Source organism: Cynocephalus volans, chromosome 6 (genome assembly GCF_027409185.1).
Source record: "Cynocephalus volans isolate mCynVol1 chromosome 6, mCynVol1.pri, whole genome shotgun sequence".
Lineage (NCBI taxonomy): Eukaryota > Metazoa > Chordata > Mammalia > Dermoptera > Cynocephalidae > Cynocephalus > Cynocephalus volans.
In genome coordinates, this window is record NC_084465.1 from 66,001,401 (window position 1) to 66,021,083 (window position 19,683).

At 38.1% G+C, this 19,683-nt stretch overlaps 1 protein-coding gene and 1 pseudogene across 2 annotated transcripts in view; both read left to right on the top strand.

The window, feature by feature from the left end:
• Positions 1-19,683, top strand: part of LOC134380184 (GATA zinc finger domain-containing protein 1-like) — an 87,976-nt pseudogene that overhangs the window by 37,589 nt on the left and 30,704 nt on the right.
• Positions 893-19,683, top strand: part of LOC134380421 (protein FAM133B-like) — a 31,694-nt gene continuing 12,903 nt past the window's right edge. Inside the window, exons 1-8 of one of the 2 annotated variants that reach the window (XM_063100296.1) lie at positions 893-1,022; positions 6,598-6,695; positions 8,828-8,906; positions 9,592-9,666; positions 9,806-9,838; positions 10,238-10,303; positions 10,991-11,083; positions 13,218-13,268. In XM_063100296.1, coding sequence (XP_062956366.1) covers positions 999-1,022; positions 6,598-6,695; positions 8,828-8,906; positions 9,592-9,666; positions 9,806-9,838; positions 10,238-10,303; positions 10,991-11,083; positions 13,218-13,268 — 519 coding nt within the window. In that variant the 5' untranslated portion in view covers positions 893-998. Of the gene's footprint in view, positions 1,023-1,265; positions 1,362-6,597; positions 6,696-8,827; positions 8,907-9,591; positions 9,667-9,805; positions 9,839-10,237; positions 10,304-10,990; positions 11,084-13,217; positions 13,269-19,683 lie in introns of those variants that run through there. The other variant, XM_063100297.1, reaches the window with a different exon arrangement.

Sequence of the window (19,683 nt, forward strand, 5' to 3'; positions counted from 1 at the left end):
CAAATGGGAGTTGGGAGCATCTGTTGTACAATGTCGTATGAGAAAGGCAGGGAGGAAGATAGAGACTGGGAAAGATAATTTCAAAGCGTTTGCTTCTGTGTCATGAGTCTAAGTCCCATTTTGCCATTTTCCAAGAGTCCCGAAAAGATACTAATTGATTTTCAACTACCTCCTAATGACACTGCTGGGATGGGCTCTCAGGGGTTCTCACTTTATCCAGGTCTATCATACTTACTGAATATAATGTATCCTCCCTTGAAGTTCCACTATTGTACTGTCATGCATCACAGTCGGCCCTGTGTCTGTTTATTGCCCCTAAGAGTTTATAAACAGGCCCCCTGAAGGAAGGGAGTGTGTCTTAATGGTCTTTTGGTCCTTCTCCAGCTCCAGCTCCCAGTCTTCCAGTTAGTGAAAACTGCACAAAGTAGATGTTCAGCCATTAGTGTGAAGTGAATGCACAGGTGACGGATGGAGGGAATTGAACTTATTTGACGGGCGATTTCGTTAGCAACGTCAATGACAGCACTTTCTCCCCCACCAGCTGAGGGGCTCTGGGAGGGAGCACGTCTGTGCTGCTCCTCACTTTATCCCCAGCACTTGAACAAAGCCCAGCACACAATAAGCGTCGGAATAATCTTTGTATCCGCTGGAATATGTATTTCAGCGCCTCAATAATGGAAGAAAGCAAAACGACCTAAGGCCAGGCGGAAGGAGCTGCGTTGGCGAGGCTGCTGTACACAAACGCAGCGTCCGCCTGCCCCCGGGTGGGGGATGAAGAACACGAGTGCCCAGGCCATCCCCCGACCCGCGGTGGGCGCCGCGGCCGCCTCTCCTCCCCGGCGGCAGGGGGCGCTGTGCTGGGCGCGGCCGTCGGGTCCGCGCGGCGCCGCTCTCTGGCCGGGGAAGGGAGGCGGCAGAAGGAGCTGCGGCGGGCCCGCTTCGGCCTCTGGTGTGGCCTGGTCTCCCTCGGGTTGGGACTGTGCGCTCAGCCGGGCACCATGGGGAAGCGGGACAATCGGGTGGTGAGTACCGGGCGGGAAGACAACGGGGCGACGCGAGGCCCAGTGGCAGGAGAGCGGGAGCCCTCGCCTTTCCCCGCCGGGCCAGAGGGCCAGCGGCGGCGCTCGGACTCGGGGCCCGCAGACCCAGCACCCTCCGCCGGTCCCAGATGCGCGTGCGCCGCGCGGCGGTTGGCACCTCGAGGTCCCCAGCGCTCTCCCCCGCCCTCGCCTTTCCTCATACCCGCACCCCGCCGCTCCCTGTGGCGCCGCTCTCTGTGGCACTGCTCCCTGGCTCCCTGCCCTCCCGCCCCGGGCCAGCAGCGTCCACTTTAGAGCTGCCAGGGCTCGCCGGTTCCTCAGGTTCGCCCACCCGCGCGCCGCGCCCCTCTCCTCTCAGGCACCCGGGGGGGGGGGGGGGGTTGGAGGAACGGAGGCCTCGGACGCGGCCCTGCTCCGGGGACCAGCAGCGCCTCCGACTCTAGCGACAGGGGAGCTCTCGTTTGAGAACCGGGATCGCAGCGTTTGCCTTGGTGTCTCCAGGGCTGCCTGGCAAAGGAACGTATGGCGTGAAAATAATTGGCTGTGGAGTCTGGTTCATACTGGAATGTTGGTTCCTCGGGAGTCAGGTGACCTAGGACAAGTTACTTTCCTTCTCTGAACCTCCGTCTCTTCCTTTGTAAAAGGGGATCGTTGTTATCCATAACCGTGCAGAATAGTTGGACCACAAAAGACAAGATACCCGAACGAGGGCTTGGCACTATTACTCGAGTAAATGAGATAAAAGAGATGTATGAATAACTCATAGCTGAAAGAGTAAGAAATGACACCTGGTGTTCGAGGTATTCGGGGTTGTGAGGGCATTCAAAAGAAAAGGTACTTTTGCCGGGTGGAGATGGGATGAAAGAATTCCAGATCGCTGGGGGGTGGGGTTGGTTGGAAAAGCCCGGGTTATGAATCAGATTGGTTGGGCGGTAAACACAGGGGGAAAGTAGTAAGATTAGGTTGCAGTCTGACAGTTCCTGGGCTTGTCTATGACCGTTTTAACCACTGAGCAGCAAAATGAGGAAAATAGCCTTAAAGCTACGGATGCTGCTCACGTTATGATGGAGTTACCTCCCGATAAACCCATGGTAAATTGAAAGTAAATATCGTTAAGTCGAAAGTACATTTAATACAGGTAACTTGCCGAACATGATAGCTTAGCCTAGCCTCACTTAAACGTTCTCAGTATCCTTACGTTAGCCTATACTTGGGCAAAGTCATCTGACATAATGCCTACTTTATAGTAAAGTGTTGAATATCTCATGTAATTTGTTAGATACTGTACTGAAAGTGAGAACCACAAAATTATGGGTACTTGAATGAGTCTTGCTTTCACACCATCTTAAAGTCAAAAAACTTTAAATCGAAGCGTCCTAAGTTGGGTACTGTCTGTACATTTAATGCACTAGCTTTTTTGTTCAACGATTATTTGTGCGATACTGTGTGTATGTGAGAAATGAGCCTTATTTTTAATGAAGTGATGACATTGCCATCTTAAAAACACTTGTTTTAATTTTTATAGTCTTCATAATTGAAAATGTGTAGGAACTCCAGTGGTAGTGAACCTTGATTATGAGATTGAAGAATGCTTTTTTCTCTTGGCTGCAGGTTACACATTGTCGTATCTTGATTATCATAGAGCTGAAATGGTGTTATGCTGGAGCATCCTTAGGTTTGAAGTGGTAGGAGAGTTTGGGCTCTTTTAATGCCTGTGGGCCTTAAATGTTTAGAAATCACCTGACTTGGGTGCAATTTTGTACAGGGACCTAAAATATTTCATTTTACTGGGAAAAAAAAGTTTTGAACCCTTTAAACCATTTGAAAAACTTATCAAATTAGCTTCATTTACTGGATCGTTTTGGTAACAAGTCTGGGCTCTACTTACTGCTTTTGGTACTCTCTCATGGCACAGAGAGCTCTGTAACATTTTGTTGGCACTTCAGAGATTGTGGGAATGAAAACATGAAGTTAAGAGATAGAAAACAACAGGAGATGGGACTGTTTAAACTAGGACCAAAACTTGTGTCATCTTAACAGTTCAGTACATCATAACTCTAGATATTTTTAAGGCCTTTTTTTTTTTTTAGAGCAATTTTAGGTTCATGGCAAAATTGAAAGGAAGGTACAGATAACCCCTATACTTCCTGCTCCTACATGTGCATAGCCTCCCCATCATTAACATCCCTCACCAGAATGGTACATTTGTTGTAATTGATCAACCTACATTGACATGTTATCACCCACAAGTCAGCAGTTTACAATGGGGTTTGCTCTTAGTGTTGTACATTCTATGGGTTCAGACAATTTATGACAGCATCCATCATTATAGATAGTATCATAGAGTATTTTCACTGACTTAAAAATCCTCTGTGCTCTGCCTTGTCATTTTTCCCTCCCCTGTAATTGGTGCAACCACTGATCTTTTTAGATCTTTTTAGCCATAACTCTGGATTTTGGGTAACAGAATGAATGTTTGTCTCAGAAAATATTGGCATTTTTTTTTGATTGTTGAAAACATTTTGGGTTGTTTCTTACATTGATGATAAAATCGTAGTTTTATTATTTATATATTTAGGCAGCTGGCTGGTACAGGGATCTGAATCCTTGAACTCAGTGTTGTGAACCGAGCTCTAACCAACTGAGCTAACCTGCCAGTCACTAAAATCATGGTTTTAATGATGATAGGATTGTTTCCCCCCAAAAAACACAGCCATTAAATTTCAGTTTGAACAATTAAAACTAAAATATAAAGTATATTTGTTTTTAGGTTCACAGCAAAATTGAGCAAATAAGGGACAGAGAGTCCCTTTTACCTCACACATGTACAGCCTCCCCCATTATCAACATCTGGCACCAGGGTGGTACATTTGTTACAAGTGATGAACCTACCTTGACACATCATCATTTCTCAAAGTCCATAGTTTACATTAGGGTTCACTTTTGGTGCATTCTCAAATAGTTTTTTTAACTGAACATTTTAATCCTCGGGATTTGAAAAGGGCCCTTAAGTTCGTGATTCCACCCTATTTGCCTCTGGTTTTCCTGAAGTTTTCTTCAAGTTCTTTTCTGTCACTTTGTGCTCTCCAAAATAGATGTATCCTCTAGATAAAAACAGGTAATCAAAGAAATTCTGCACATTTTGTCTTTACCAGTTTTACTACATTGCTCTTTTTGTATCTGCTCATATATATATACATATCCCCTTGAGTCCAATGTGCCATTCTGGATTTTTTTTTATTTTTATTTTTTTTGGTGGCTGGCCAGTATGGGGATCCAAACCCATGACTTTGTGGTGTTAACAAGGCTGAGCTCTAGCTAGCTGAGCTGTCCCATGGGCCTCCTGCCATTCTGATTTTCAAAAACAAATAATTTTGTGTTAACCAAACTCATACAGCAGTTTGGAGCCACAGACAGTTCTAGTTACATATGAATATATGCATGTTCAATCTACAAGGTCACAGTATTTAAAATGATTAAGTCACAATGAGATGTTTCAAGAAATGGCACAATTTCTATATTTAAACTAACGCTTAACCACCTCACCCCCTTATTGTTAGGAGCATTATTTTTCACACTTATGCATAAGTGAAAAATGCCTTTTCCTCTATAGAACAGTTATTTTAGTTTTAAAAAAAACTTTCTGTTGTGTATACTAAAAAGAAGCATTGTTGTTTAATGATTAAGAACACAGACTATTAGGTGTTTTGCATGGAGCCTAGCAGGTATGATGCACTTAATAAATATTGCTATTATAATTGAAATAAATTATGAAGCTATGTGGAGTGTACTTAAGCAGATCGAGGATAGTCTTCACGATCAATAGTTTTTTTCGTTTGTTTGTTTTTTTTAAAGATGACCGGTAAGGGGATCTTAACCCTTGGCTTGGTGTTGTCAGCACCACGCTCCGCCAGTGAGCGAACCGGCCATCCCCATATTGGATCTGAACCCGTGGCCTTGGTGTTATCAGCACTGCACTCTCCCAAGTGAGCCACGGGCCGGTCCTCCATGGTCGGTAGTTTAAATGTAAGCCTTGTTACTTCAACAATACCTCTTAACACTGGTACTATAAATTACCTGTGATTAGTAGTCCTAGCATGTGAATATACTACTTGACTATTATGTTCCTCTGAAAAGCAAAAGTAAGACAGGTTCGTATGTACTTTGGCAAAGTAGTTTGACAGTAGACATTAAGACACATAAAAATGTTAATGTACTTTTAAGATATAGGGTAGAAAATTTGAAAACTGTAAAATGTGGTAAATTTTGAAATGCTTTTTTAAAAATTAGAATGAAAAATTCCCACTGTAGTATTTGCGAATTTTTACATAAGAGCAATTAATTCAGTTCTCTGTATTGGAGTGGCAGTATTGTGGTTGAGTTTTTTTCATTTTGCTTACCTTTATCATACGTGTTTATACCACATTTTGTTTATCCATTCATCCGTAGATGGACATTTGCGTTGTTTCCACCTTTTGGCTATTGTGAATAATGCTGTCGTGAACATTTGTGTGCAAGTATCTATTTGAGTCCCTGTTTTCATTTCTTTTGGGTGCATACTAGAAGTGGAATCTTGAATCATGTAATTAATTCTGTGTTTAACTTTTTGGGAAACCACCAAACTTTTCCGCATCAGCCACACCATATTACATTCCCACCAGCAACGCACAAGGATTCCAATTTCTCCACATCCTTATCAATCCCTGTGATTTTCTGTTTTTTTTGATAATAACCATCCTGATGGGTGTAGATTGGCATCTTGTGGTTTTGATTTGCAATTCCCTAATGACTAGTGATGTTGAACAATTTCTCATGTGCTTATCCATTTACTGCATATCTTTGGAGAAATGTCTATTCAAGACATTTGCCTACTTTTGAATTGGGTTATTGGATTTTTGTTGTTGTTGTTGAGTTATAGGAGTTCTTTATGCATTCTGGATATTTATGTGTCATCAGGTATATGATTTGCAAATATTTTCTTCCATTCTGTGAATTGTTTTTTCATGATTTGGATAGTGCCCCTTGATGCACAAATGTTTTTAATTTTGATGAAGTCCTATCTATTTTTTTGTTGTTGCCTGTGTACTTAATTTTTGATATTAACAATCCACAAATAAAATTGCCATCAGTATGGCACAGTACTTCCTGAGATGGAATATACAGTTGAATACGCAGTGAATTTAGGGTTAGATGTTTTTAACTTCTTTGGAATTCAGTTTCTTAATTTGCTAGTGAGCATAGTGTTATTACCCTGCCAGGTTTATTGGGCTTTAGCAGAGAGTAGTATAAAGCCATCAGTAGGTAAGAGGTGTCATTATTATTTCATCAAATCTCTGGTAAAAAACACATTTCCTATGAAATACCGATATTATCTCCCAAACTTTCAAGGCTGAATAGAGGGTTAAATTTATTTTTTATGATGAAAGCTGGTTACTCAGATTCTTCATGCTGAGTTGGATGTAGAATGCATTTATAATAAAGATTACTTGATGAGTAAGTTAACTTTTGCATTTTTAACAGTTACTTTAATGGAATAAATTTTTGTTCTTTCCTCAAGGCCTACATGAACCCAATAGCAATGGCCAGATCAAGGGGTCCAATCCAGTCTTCAGGGCCAACGATCCAGGATTATCTGAATCGACCAAGGCCTACCTGGTATTTTTGAAACAATTTACCTGCTTATAAGCTTTTTATAAACTTATTAAAGTTTATTCTTACAACTTTTATTGATTGCCAAGCAGTTGCCAGATAGCTTAAGTAACTTTTTGTAGTAATATTTGACATATGCTTTCTTTTGAATGTATGAAACACATGTACATCTGTGAGATAAACATTTTCTCAAACTTTTCCGACCACCCAATATACTTGAAGCATTGCCAGGTAACCACTTCATGCCACTCTCTTCTCTGGCGTCTAAAAGATCTTGCCCTTGCAGTGTGTTCTGAGCTATTTAAAATAGTGGGATTGAATAATCTTACCCTTTACTGAGGCACAACCAGGTGTGTTAGGAGGGATAGTGTTCAGCTTTGTTTCTAGTTTTATCTGCTGGCTTTTCAGTGAGTTAGAAAAACTGATTGAGTGACTCTGATCTTTTGTAAATAAAGCATTATAGCATGGGCCTTAGTATTTTTTTGTATGACTTCTGTGTTATTAATACCATACTACTGAAGTGATATATGACAAGCTTTGGAGTTGTTAGCAACAAAATTTTTCTAAGTGCCTCTGAAAGCTGGGCTACTGTGGTTGAAAAATGCACTTATGTGAGGGTACTTCAAAAAGTTTGTGGAAAAATGGAATTAAAAGATAATACAAGTCCTTCCATGAACTTTTTGAAATACCTTCTTATTTATATAATAGGGAATCCTTCCTTTAAGTTAAATAGCAAGTAAGCATTGTCTGCTTCTTGCAGTGTTCATGAGTGCTGTTGTTAACCATTGCAGCATACCAGAAAATAAATTACCCCCAAACAAAATATATTTTATCTTTAAAATGGGGAGAGGGAATGACCTCTAAAGGGGAAATGCTGAAACAAGTGTATTACCTGTGTGTCAGAGGTCTTTGAAACAAACCTTAGGTTGCTATTTTGTAGGAGGACGCACAGGAGTCTCAGCAGATAGTCATGTTAAGATTTATTACAGTGAAAGAGTACCAAGCACAGTCAGCAAGTGGAAAAGGATCATGGGGTGAAATCCAGGGGAGACCAGGGACAGGCTTCCAAGGATCCTCTCCTAGTGGCACACTTAATTCCTTTAGCAAGGAATTGTGACAACACATGTAAGATGCTGCCAACCAGGGAAGCTCATTAGATCATTTTCTTTTCTTTTCTTCTTCTTTTTTTTTTTTTTTCTTTTCTTTTTGGCAGCTAGCTGATAGGGGTATCTGAACCTGTGACCTTGTTATAAGGCTACACTCTAACCAGCTGAGCTAACCAGGCAGGCCCCCCCCGCCCCAGGGAAGCTCGTTAGAGACTCAGTGCCTAGGTTTTTACTAGAGGCTGATTAGCCTCTGCCTGTCACATACCAAAATTTCAGATTCTTAGAAGGAAAGCAGATGTTCAGCCTAAACTACACTGTCTCTACAAACAGTTAAGGCACAGTGAGCAAGCTATTCATATCAGGGAATGATAAAAACCCTCCAAAATCCAAGTTCCCAGAGCTGCTCTTATCAGGGAATGATAAAATGATCAAGCTACTCTTATCAGGGAATCATCAGAAACCTGCATAGTCCAAGTTCCCAGATGCCCACTCAGGGCCAATCTCATAATCAGGGCTTTCTAAGAATAAGCAGTTTAGGCATGTTATATTAACCCCTCTTTGCACAGCATGTCTGGTACCTCATAAAATGGGTGCTTTAGTAATAGAATACAGTAGTTCAGTCAAGTAGGCCTTAGCTCACCTAGCACTGAAATTTCCAACTTTATGACTTTAGGCAGATCTCTTATCTTCTCTAAGCTTCAGTTTCTTTATCTGTAAAATGGGGGTAGATACTACCCTTTTTCACGGGGTTGTTGTGAAGACTAAATGAAAATATGTGTAAAATAGTGCCTGTTGTATATAAGAGCTCAGATGTTTGGTGCATTATTTCTTATAATCCGTGTTTAGAAGAGGAGTGATTAGTGTTATTTGATAGGCTTTATTGTGATAGAAAACAAAGAAACTTGAAATGTATTAACGTCGGAGTGGAGGTGTATTAAAATATTAAGAAAAGATTATGAAATTTTTGTTGTTTGTAAGTATCCATGTAATTTAAATTGCTTGAAATTTTATTTGTACCTTTGATTTTTTAAGGGAAGAAGTGAAAGAGCAACTAGAAAAGAAAAAGAAAGGCTCTAAGGCTTTGGCTGAATTTGAAGAAAAAATGAATGAGGTTTGTAAATAGTACCTTTTAAAAAATAGACTAATCTTTTTTCTTGTAATAAAAATGAAATCATTTTTATACGATGCAATTTTTAATACACAAAGGTTTGGAGCATATCTCTTTAGGTTAAGGGGGTTCTGTATTTTAGAAATGTTATTGTTATGTTGAATACGGATTTGTATGTAAATGTATGCTTTCTTTAGAAAATAGAGAATAACCATCTTGTACTAATTTAAATCATCTAAATTGTCTAAATGTTAGGATCTTTTCCCTGTGCTCCCCATCTCACCCTGGGATTTCCATAGTGATGTTTGCTTGTTTTGATTATAAACAAGTATGTAGTATTTCAACCATAGTGTAGATTAATTTAATTTTCACAGTCTGGAAGAGAATCTAGCCATCTTTATTGAAAAGAAAAAAGGCCTCTGCCTCAGTAATACCTACTCCTCCTCCCGGCATGTAGTGGAGAACTGCCACCCGCTTAATATCCTCTTTGAAAAGAGCTAGTAGGGACTCCTTTGGTGATGGGGGCAAGGATTGGCACCTAGAGTGTCTTTTGACTGTAGTTAAAAGCTGAGGTGAGTGAGGATTAGGGGATGGAGAGAAGGAAGTAGGTGGTTGTCTCTATATATTAGGTGTTCAAATATTAGAAGGGGATAGATAGCCTCTGATGGTGTTTATAACCTTTTTACAGAACTGGAAGAAAGAACTAGAAAAACACAGGGAGACATTGTTAAGTGGAAGTGAGCGCTCATCCAAAAAAAGACAGGTAATACCATTTTTAGTTTATTGCTATATCTCATAGCTGGATTTCCATAATAGTGCTGTGTACTACTATTAATAGATGTATTTGAAAACTCACATCACCTTATTTACTTAGACTTGTACTTTTATTTGTTTCCATTTAGAGAAAGAAAAAAGAAAAGAAGAAATCTGGTAGGGTGAGCAAAAGTTTTCCATTTTCTAAATGTTATCATTAAGAGCCTGCAAAAAAAATAAGAATAATTTATTTAACCTGTTTGCTGAAGGCAACTTAGACTCTAGAGGAGTCAAGGAGCCTGGATGTCCTTTGGTTGTGATGGGTGGTTTTGTTCTATCAGTGATATGAAAGAAAGATACCCACCTCCTTATAATTTAGTAACTCTTTTGTTGCTATTTAAAGAGCTTTTGGGGGGAAGGGGGACCACGTGTGTTATCATAATCTTACTATTTAAGTCTTAAGAATATAGCATCTGTTTCTTAGACACAAGATTGATTTTGCTGGGTATTTATTTGAGAGACTTAGGAGAAGAAAAAATTCCTGCATCTCACAAGTTTTAATTGTTTTGTGCTTGGTCAAGTATTCCTCCTCTTCTTCTTCATCAAGCTCTGATTCTTCCAGCAGTTCTTCAGATTCTGAAGATGAGGTAAGGTTCATGAAGTGTAATATTTCTAATTTTTTAGTCATGAAGAAACCCATTGTGAAAAACAAGGGTACTTCAAAAAGTTCATGGGAAGATTCATATTATCTTTGAATCTTATTTTTCCACAAACTTCGAAGTATACTCATACCTATTAGAAATGTTTACTTCCAGGTTTTGATTAATTATCCATAACTTAGAGCACTAACCTGAATAAATAACTAGATATTTAAATATTTGTGTATATATATTGTTATATTTCTTTTTTTTTTTTTTTTTGGTCGTTTTTTCATGAGTGCACCGGTCATTCCTATATAGGATCCGAACCCGCAGCGGGAGCGTCGCCACACTCCCAGCGCGGCACTCTACCGAGTGCGCCACAGGCTCGGCCCTATATTGTTATATTTCTAAATTTATTTTATTTAACGGTATCAGTAGAAACAGATTTGAAAAATGTGAAGTTCTATTTGACTAGATTCTAGGGATTATCTGTGAGTCAAATCACTTGACCTTATTTATAAAACAGGAAAATGATATATTACATTTTAAATACTAATGATTAAGGAAAAATATACATTTAAAAGCTGGTCCTTTCTTTAAGTTTTGTTCATTGGCAAAGTTTTGATGTTGAGAAAATGTATACATTATATTTTTGGAACAGAAAGCAAATGTTTCTAACAATGTTTTATATAGGATAAGAAACAAGGGAAAAGGAAGAAGAAAAAGAAGTACCATTTACATAAATCTTCTGAAAGCTCAATGTCGGAAACAGAATCAGATAGTAAGGTAAAATTATTTAAATTATGAACATTTTGGATAGCAAAGACATTTAAGTGTTTCTTTTAGTTCTTTGTATCTTAATATCAGTTTAGAAACGAGATATGGTTTGATTTTTGTACTTGGATGTTCTATGCCACTTCACTGATGTACTTAATAATATCTTAAATTTGGCATTTATTAATTCTCAAAGTACATTCATTTCTTTTCTTTATGTTTCCACATCTCCCTGAGTAATTACATTAATTTCCCCATTTTCATAAAGAAATTGTCATTCAGAGGAAAAACATTTTGCTTAAATTCAAGCACCTAGTGTTATAATGGGAAATCTGCATCTTCTAATATCTGGCCTAGTGTCCTTTTTGTACTGTACCATACCTAAATTTGTTCTGTACTAATCAGAATTGTCAGATAAAATTGGTTCAAACTTTAGTGATCATTAAAAAAGGAATGAAGATCTCAATTAAAATGTTGATTCCTGGGCCCCATCTCCAGGGTCTGATTTAGTAAGTCTGATTGGGCTCAGAAGCCTACATTTTTAACAGATACCCTGATTCTGATACAGGGTGTCCATAGGCCACAATTTGATGGTGTACTAGGGTCTCAGGAAACTGAAGCAACTGTCTGGATTTTATAGAAGATATCTACTTGCCCTGGTGAGACTTCTTCTGGCAAAATACCTAGTGTCTAGAAAGTACTCAGTAAATGTTGGTTTTCTCTTTTTTTTTTTTTTTTTTTCTTCGTTCTTTTTTGCTGGCAGGTACAGGGATAGAACCCTTGACCTTGATGTTATCAGCACCACACTTTAATCAACTGAGCTAACTGGCCTGCCCTCTTTGTCTCTTAAAGCAGATGAGCCTGTCTCATAATAATGATAGCTAACATTTATTGAGTACCTACTATGTGTTAGGCACTGTGCTGAGCACTTGACATTTTATGTCATTAAATCCTCTCAACAGCCTTGTAAAGTAGTTAATTCATTAATGCACTTTACTGAAAAGTAAACTGAGGCTCAGGGTGATTAATAGCTAGAACTAAGGGATTCAAAAGCAGAAATTCTTGCCTCCCCTCCTGCTGAGGAGAGTGAGGAAATCAAACTGGTGGATGTGTGTGAGCACAGGGTGAATTAGAAATCCAGTGCATGTCACCCCTACAGGCGAAGACAGGCAATGGCATGAAGTCCTATTTTAAAATAGGCCATGTAGTGGGTCAAATAAGAAAAACAAGTTTAAAAGAGAGGGAAAAAAAAGAAGTAGAGAGTAGAATAGTGGTTACTAGAGGCAGGGAAGGGAAGGGAATGAGGGCTGGGGAAAGATTGGTAGAATGGTACAAACTTACAGTTAGGTAGGAAGCATAAGTTCTGGTGCTCTAGAGTGACAACAGCTAATAATATTGTAATGTATATTTCAAGAAAACCAGAAAAGAGGATTTTGAATGGTATAAACACAAAGAAGTGATAGGTGTTTAGGTGAAAAATATGCCAACTATTCTGATTAGATCATTATACAATATATGTGTGTATTGAACCAATAAACTGTACCCCGTAAACATGTATAATGAAAAATAAAAATTAGAAAAAGAAAAAATTCTTTCTTGGTAATGATGTCTGAGTATCTTTTGCATAGATTTTATTTGCATATTTCTGAACCATTTATCCAGTGCTCCTTTTCAATTTTTGTTCGTATACTTGTTCAAAAGCAAAATTAAAGCAAGATAGATGAAAGATGCACTCTGTGCTGCTTCATTTTAGTGAATCAAAACTATAGTCATAATTGGGAATTAATTAATCCATTCATTTATTAAACCACATGGGTATTATAGAGAGTATCTCATTTTGGGGGTACATACGAGGATACTTCAAAAAGTTCATGGAAAAATAGAATTAGAACGTAACAAAAATCCTTTCATAAACTTTTAAAAGACTCTTTGTAGATTTTTAATATAGCCAGATAAATGAAGAAGTTTGTTTGCTTACAAGCAAATATATACATAATGTACATTTCTCTTACATTTTTAGAATAATATGCTAGTACTGGAGTACAATTTTTTAGTCTTAGAGCAAATTACTTTTTTTATATTTTTGTCTTTGTTCTGTCATTCTCTATCCTTTACATTTAAAGTTGATGTGTATGTATTTGTTTAGGATAGTTTAAAGAAGAAAAAGAAGTCAAAGGATGCAACTGAGAAGGAAAAGGTAAGTATTCTTTTATATTGCCTTAAGATAGTCTGTCACACAATACTTAATTGACTTTAAAAAATCAATAACGCATACCACTTTTTAACTTACATTTCTTTACTTTGCTTTTATGGAATTTTGTGCTGACTCAAAGATTTTTATTTGTTTGTTTTTGTTTGTTTGGCTTGGCAGCTGGCCAGTAAGAGGATCTGAAACCTTGACCTGTTGTTACATGCTTGTGTTCTAACCAACTGAGCTAACTGGCCAGCCCCTAAAGACATTTTTTATTTGAATTCATTATTGAAAGTAAAAGATCAGAAGAGCATTCCTGCAGGGCATTTGATTGTATAGAGTAATGGATTATTTCAGATTTAAAATACAAAGTAATGGAGATTAAACATTTTCTTCGTTTCCTCAAGTCGTTTTAAAGAAGGCCCTTTTAATTAGATAACATGGACTTCTGTTTCAAATTGAACATACTACAGATAAAGTGTGAGAAGTCTTTTTACTATTGTAAGTAGATGTTTTATCTTTATTTATGACTTATCTGTAATTAATGCTAAATTTGTCCTTACCTAGGTTTCTGGTTTACATTAAAAGTATTTTTCTCTTTATTAAAAATAAAGACAAGCCCGAAGAAAGTAATTATTAAAGAAAGAAAACTACAGACTAATGTCACTATATTTTACTCAGTCTTTTTATATCATTTTTTAAAAACTGAGGTGAAATTCAAATAATATATTATTGGCCATTTTAAAGTTACATTTTGGTGGTATTTTGTATACAGTGTTGTTCAATCACCACATCTCTGTAGTTTCAAAATTTTTTTATCACCCCATACCCATTAAGAATTCACTCCTCAGTCTCCCTTCCCTTCATCCTCTAGTAACCTCTAATTTCCTTTTTGCATCTATAAATTTGCCTTTCCTGGATATATTATACAAAAGCAGTCATGCAATATGTGACCTTTAGAATCTGGCTTCTTTTAGCTAGTGTAAAGTTTTGAGATTCATCCAGGTTGTAGCCTATATCAGTACTTTGTGTGTTTTTTAAATTGCTGAATAATATTCCAATATATGTGTGTACTATAATTTGTCTATTCCTTTGTTGGTTGTCATTTGAGTTGTTTCTACCTTTTGGCTATTATAAATAATGCTGCTATAAACATTAATAAACATGTACAAGTCTCTGTGTGGACATGTGTTTTCCTTTGTCTTGGGTATATATCTTGGAGTGGTTTTTATATCAATTTGTAAAGAAAAATCCATTAAAACATGAAAACAGAAAACATCATGACCAATTGGGTTAATTCCAAGAATTCAAGGGTAAGAAATTTATCAATATCATTTTCCATATTCACTGATCAAAAGAAACAAACCTTATGATTATTTTGATAGTTGCCAGAAGGACGTGATATAATTCAGCATTAATTCCTAATTTCCAGAGCTGTTATACAATAAGTCCTTGCTTTCATGTTTAAAGAAAATGTATGTGTGAAACTGAAATCTGGTAATATACAAACATGAAATACTAAAACAACTGCATTGTTATTTTGTAGTACTTCATAATATTAGGTATAGAGTATTATACACTTATATAATAAACAAATACCTATATACATTTATGAATTTATGAATGGTTTACATTTGTTTTAGTTCTTGTACTTAAAAAAAAGAGAGAAAAATCCCCAAACTCCTTCCTTAGAGGCAGCTGAAATTAGTGCACATCCTTCCCTTTCACATTTGTGCACTTTTACTGCATAAGTATGTGTTCATAAATAACATAGACTATTGCGTATTTTCAGAATGGTGTCATATTTCCTTCTGAACCTTGCTTTTTTCCTTCAGCGTTACTGTTGACATTTATCCTCGTTGATACTTTCAAGTTTGTTTTCTTTTCCTTGTAGTATTCCATTATATTAATTTGTCACAATTTATTTCTCCATTCTCCTGTTTGTGGACATCTAGATTGTTTTTGTTTTTCAGTAATGTGAACAGTGCTGCAGTGGATATTTCTTGTCCATTTCTCCTTTTCTACAAATTATTGTTAATTTTCCAAGGTATACCTGGAACTATAATTTCTGGGTTCTAGCATATGCATACATTTAACTTGTCTACATTTTCCTCACCAAAGTGCTTATTATTAACTTGTAGTGCTTAGTAGTATATGAAAGTAGTCTTGTTTCACATACTTGTCAACACTGTAAGACTTCTCTTTTACCAATTTGATGTGGACGGATGGTTGAGCCTCTTCATTTGCTTATTAGTCATTCATATTTTATTTTCTGTGCATTTCCTGTTTATAGTATTTGCCTGTTTTCCTTTCAGATTGATTGCTTTGGATCTTTCTGATTCATAAGAGTTATATATTTAGGATACTAATCTTGTTTACTGCATATGATTGATATTTTGGGGGTTATGGTTTCTCTTAATCTTAATCACCTAAAGGCTTTAATTTTCTTTTTTAAAATAGCAGCTGGCCAGTATGGGGATCTTAACCCTTGAGCTTGGTGTTATAACACTAGACTCTAACCAACTGAGCTAACTGACCAGCCCCTAAGGCTTTAATTTTAAGTCACATATCAATTATTGCTTTTAGCCCCATTATTATCTAAAATTGTTCTAAAGTGCTAGGTAATGCAATACCCAATTAGAAAATATAATGAAAGAAAATATTCCACTTATAATTGCAATCAAAAATCTATGGGAAAATTTTAAAGGGAGCAGGAAAACGGTATTAGTCTATTTTGAGACATATGAGTATATGAAGATTGAATAAAAGGAAAAAATAACATGTTCCTGGGTTTGGTGTACCCTCTTCGATGTTAAAACATGCTAAAAATGTTTTAATACACTGTGGTACTGGTACAAGAATACACAAAATAATGAAGCAGTGGAGAGTTCAGGTAAAAATTTAAGTACTTGAGGAATATACTATATGGTAAAAGTGGCATTTCTTGGGATGGAATGACTAACCATTTGGAAAATATAAAGCTGGACACTTGTTCAAACCAAGTGAGTCCCAGATAGGTCAAAGATTTAAATGTATGAAAATGCAACTAGAGAAAGACAAGGGTGAATATTTTTATAATACTGGGGTGGGAAAAGCCCATACCTCAAAACAACTTTTGACCACATGTTTCAAATTCTCAATGGTAAAGAGAGAGAATACAAAAAACTATGAACAGAGTTTAAATACAGTGAACAGACTATGAAAACCATCTGGGAATGCATAAGATAAAAATTTAATGGTCTTTGATAACTGAGAAATATAAAGAATACCAGAAATGCACAGAAAATTTGGCAAAATACCCATTTAGGCAATTTTACTTTACTTTTTAAAGTTTGTTTATTATTTTTTTACATTCTGTGATGTTGCAGAGCAGTTGTTGGGGAGGGGAAAAAAGAAGGGGAAAGACAGTAGGGTAGGAGAAGGAGGAAGGAGGAGGGGCAAGTGTCAGGCCTGTGGCACCCCGTTCATTCCTGCAGGGGAGACCAGAGGGCTTCCAGCAATGGCTTGGTCATTGCTGGGCTGGGTGCAGATGTCAGGGATGTGTGGCTGAAGCACTCACCCCCCACGACCCCAGCTCGGACCTCAGGGTGCTTCCTGTGGCAGCTCAGTGGTCATCACTGGGCTGGTTGCAGGTGTTGGGGTGGTCGCCAAGGCCCTCGGACCCTACCACCCTGGCTTGGGAGAGCCCAGGGCTCTTCATGTGACTGCTCGGTTATCATCGCTGGGCTGGTTGTGGGTGTCAGGGGACATGGCTGGGGTCCCTATCCTTCCCTGCTCCCTGGCTTGGTAGCCCAGGGGACTTCTGGTCCTTCTAGGTTTTATAGGTGTTCTTTGGTGATGTGAGACCTTTACTAGTTAATATCAAACTTTGTCTCTGGTCTGTGGATATTTTTTTTTTTCTTCCAGTTCTGGATTATTTGCTGTTCCTACCCCTTAAACTGCACTGGAACTAATTTGTTGTCCTTTGCTTACCTCTAAAATGGGGAAACTTCCTCTGGGACCAGCACTTGAGCTCTGTGGTTGAGCTAAATTGTTGCTTTGCTGATGATTGCTGGGGAAGGCTTTTTGTGCAGTTCAGGTTTGAATTGTTGACTGTATAGGTACTTCAGGGTCTCATGAGTTCCAGTACACCTGTGTTGTGTAGAAACTCTGGCCTGGGCCTGCGTCTTTTCAGCAAACTGCACTCCCTGCAGTTCTATATTCCTGACCAGTCTCCACTGAGTGGGCCTGCACGGATTTGGGGGCAGATCAGCTGTCCTTTCTGTGTCCCAGTGTTCTCCCAGTGCGCCTGTCTCCCCCACCGCCCATGCTCCAACTACCTCCCATGGGACAGGCCATGGGGCCTCTGAGTGGTTCCTTTTTTCAGTTGTTGTGGCTCCTCGCTCCTGTGTAGGTCCATGGGAACCCTATTAGTAGTCTTGCTGGCCTGGGGGTCACCAAGGCCCTCTTCTCCCCTGCAGCCTCCAAGCAACTTTGTCCGAAGGGCACAGCTGCGACTTTTGCCAGGTCCTGCTCTGGGCACTCAGCAGCTCCAGCCTGGATGCAGCTGGGGCTCGAAACAACGTTTTTTTCTTTCTTTCATTGTGGCTTCTCCCACCTTCATGAACTCTGTAGGTCTCTGCTCCTCTTCGCCTGAGCTCTAGCTTTCCCAGCTTGGCTGTCATTGCTTTTTCATAGTTGTAGAGTGGTTGATTTGTGGGAGAGTGTGACTCTGGGGACTGTCTATTCCACCATCTTGACCAGAAGCCTAAATCAATATGTTGAATTCCCGTGTACCATTCAAGAAGACCATCAGCCTTTGCAATTGCCTTTGCTTTGGCTTCAGAGGGCTCTTCTTCCACAGTGGCAGGACCTTCTGATCTCAGGCAAAGTGTCCCCCTTCCACTACCAACTTTTCCTGCTGACAACCTTCCAGCTTTTGACCTTGGCTGTATTTCAGATGCCTTCTTAGGTTCTCTTAACTTCATGGTAAGGAGTTCCTTTTTCTTTAATTCCCTTAACTTCTTAACAACCTCATAGTGATGCAACCCAATGATGTTTTCTCATCATGTGATGGGGGATTCAGTATGATCCCCGACACAGATTGTTTTAATTGAGTCAATAATGCTACCATCTTTAATTCTTTCCAACCACTCTTCATCTTCCTTATCATTCAGAATTCAGCTCATAGTCAGAACTACCACCTCCTCAGGGAAGCTCATCCTCCATCCCACTCCCTTCAAGGATGAGTAATGTGCCACTCTGGTGCTTCTAAATACTTTTTGCTTTATACGCTGAGGTCTAAGCTAAGCAAATATTTAGGCAATTTTAAAAGAAAATGCAAACTGTATTCCAGTAGTCTGAGGTTGAGATGATTGATAAAGAGCCTGATAAGGGAGCTTCTTGATAAAGTGTGATTTATAAGTGGGTGACAAATAAGAAAAAATTTGGAGGGTGATAGGAGAGCGAGAATATCATTTGTGTGAAGGCCACTGTAGTCTTTGATTTAGTCATCATTAGGTAAAGGTTTTGCATTTACATACCCTTCGTTCTATTTCAACTTTGTTTGTAATAGCAAAGAATCCACAGGTCTGCCCACCAGAAGAAGACAGGTTAAGTAAATTTTGGCATATAATTTCAATGAATGTCAAAGGCAGTCATAAATGATGATGTGGTTGGCCTGGAAAGATATTATTGGGTGAGAAGAGCAGGTTCCAAACAGCAAGTATTTATGTAAAATTATAAACATACACATAGAGAGATGTTTTCAAAAATCTTAATGACGTTTATCCTTTGGTAGAGAGATTTGAGTGCATTTTCTTACAATGAACATTTATCATTTCAACCAAATAATAAAGCTATTTGCAGACACAAAACAAAATCACCTAAAATCTAACACGTAGATCATCACTGTTAGTTTATTTTCTACATGATTTTTTTTTTGTTTATGTCTTCAAAATTGGACTCATGCTATATGAAATGGTTTATGTCCTGCTTTTTCTGTGTAAGATTACGTAGGTGGTGAGCATTTTTTCCATTGTGTGGTTTTGTTGTTTTTATTGCCGTGAGCTAGTTATGCAGAAAAATTCTATAATAAATAATAAAATGGTATTAAAACACCAAGATCAAGGGTTTGGATCTCTATATCACCTAGCCACCCCCCAAAAAGAAAAATAATAATAATAAAAATGATTAGCAACATATTCAATATGCAGCTTTCATAAATCTTAACATTTTGCCATAATTCTTCAGATGACTTCTTAATTTTTTATTTCTTGAAATATATGCTTTAGTCTGTAAATACCCCTCCTAATCACCACCCTCTTTTTCCAAAGAGTTAATTCATTTTCTCAATATTAAAAAGGTTTAAAGATTAAGATTTTTTAAAATATGAATTTAACACTTTACACTTAAAGGTGTCTCCTCTTAGATCATTGCAAAT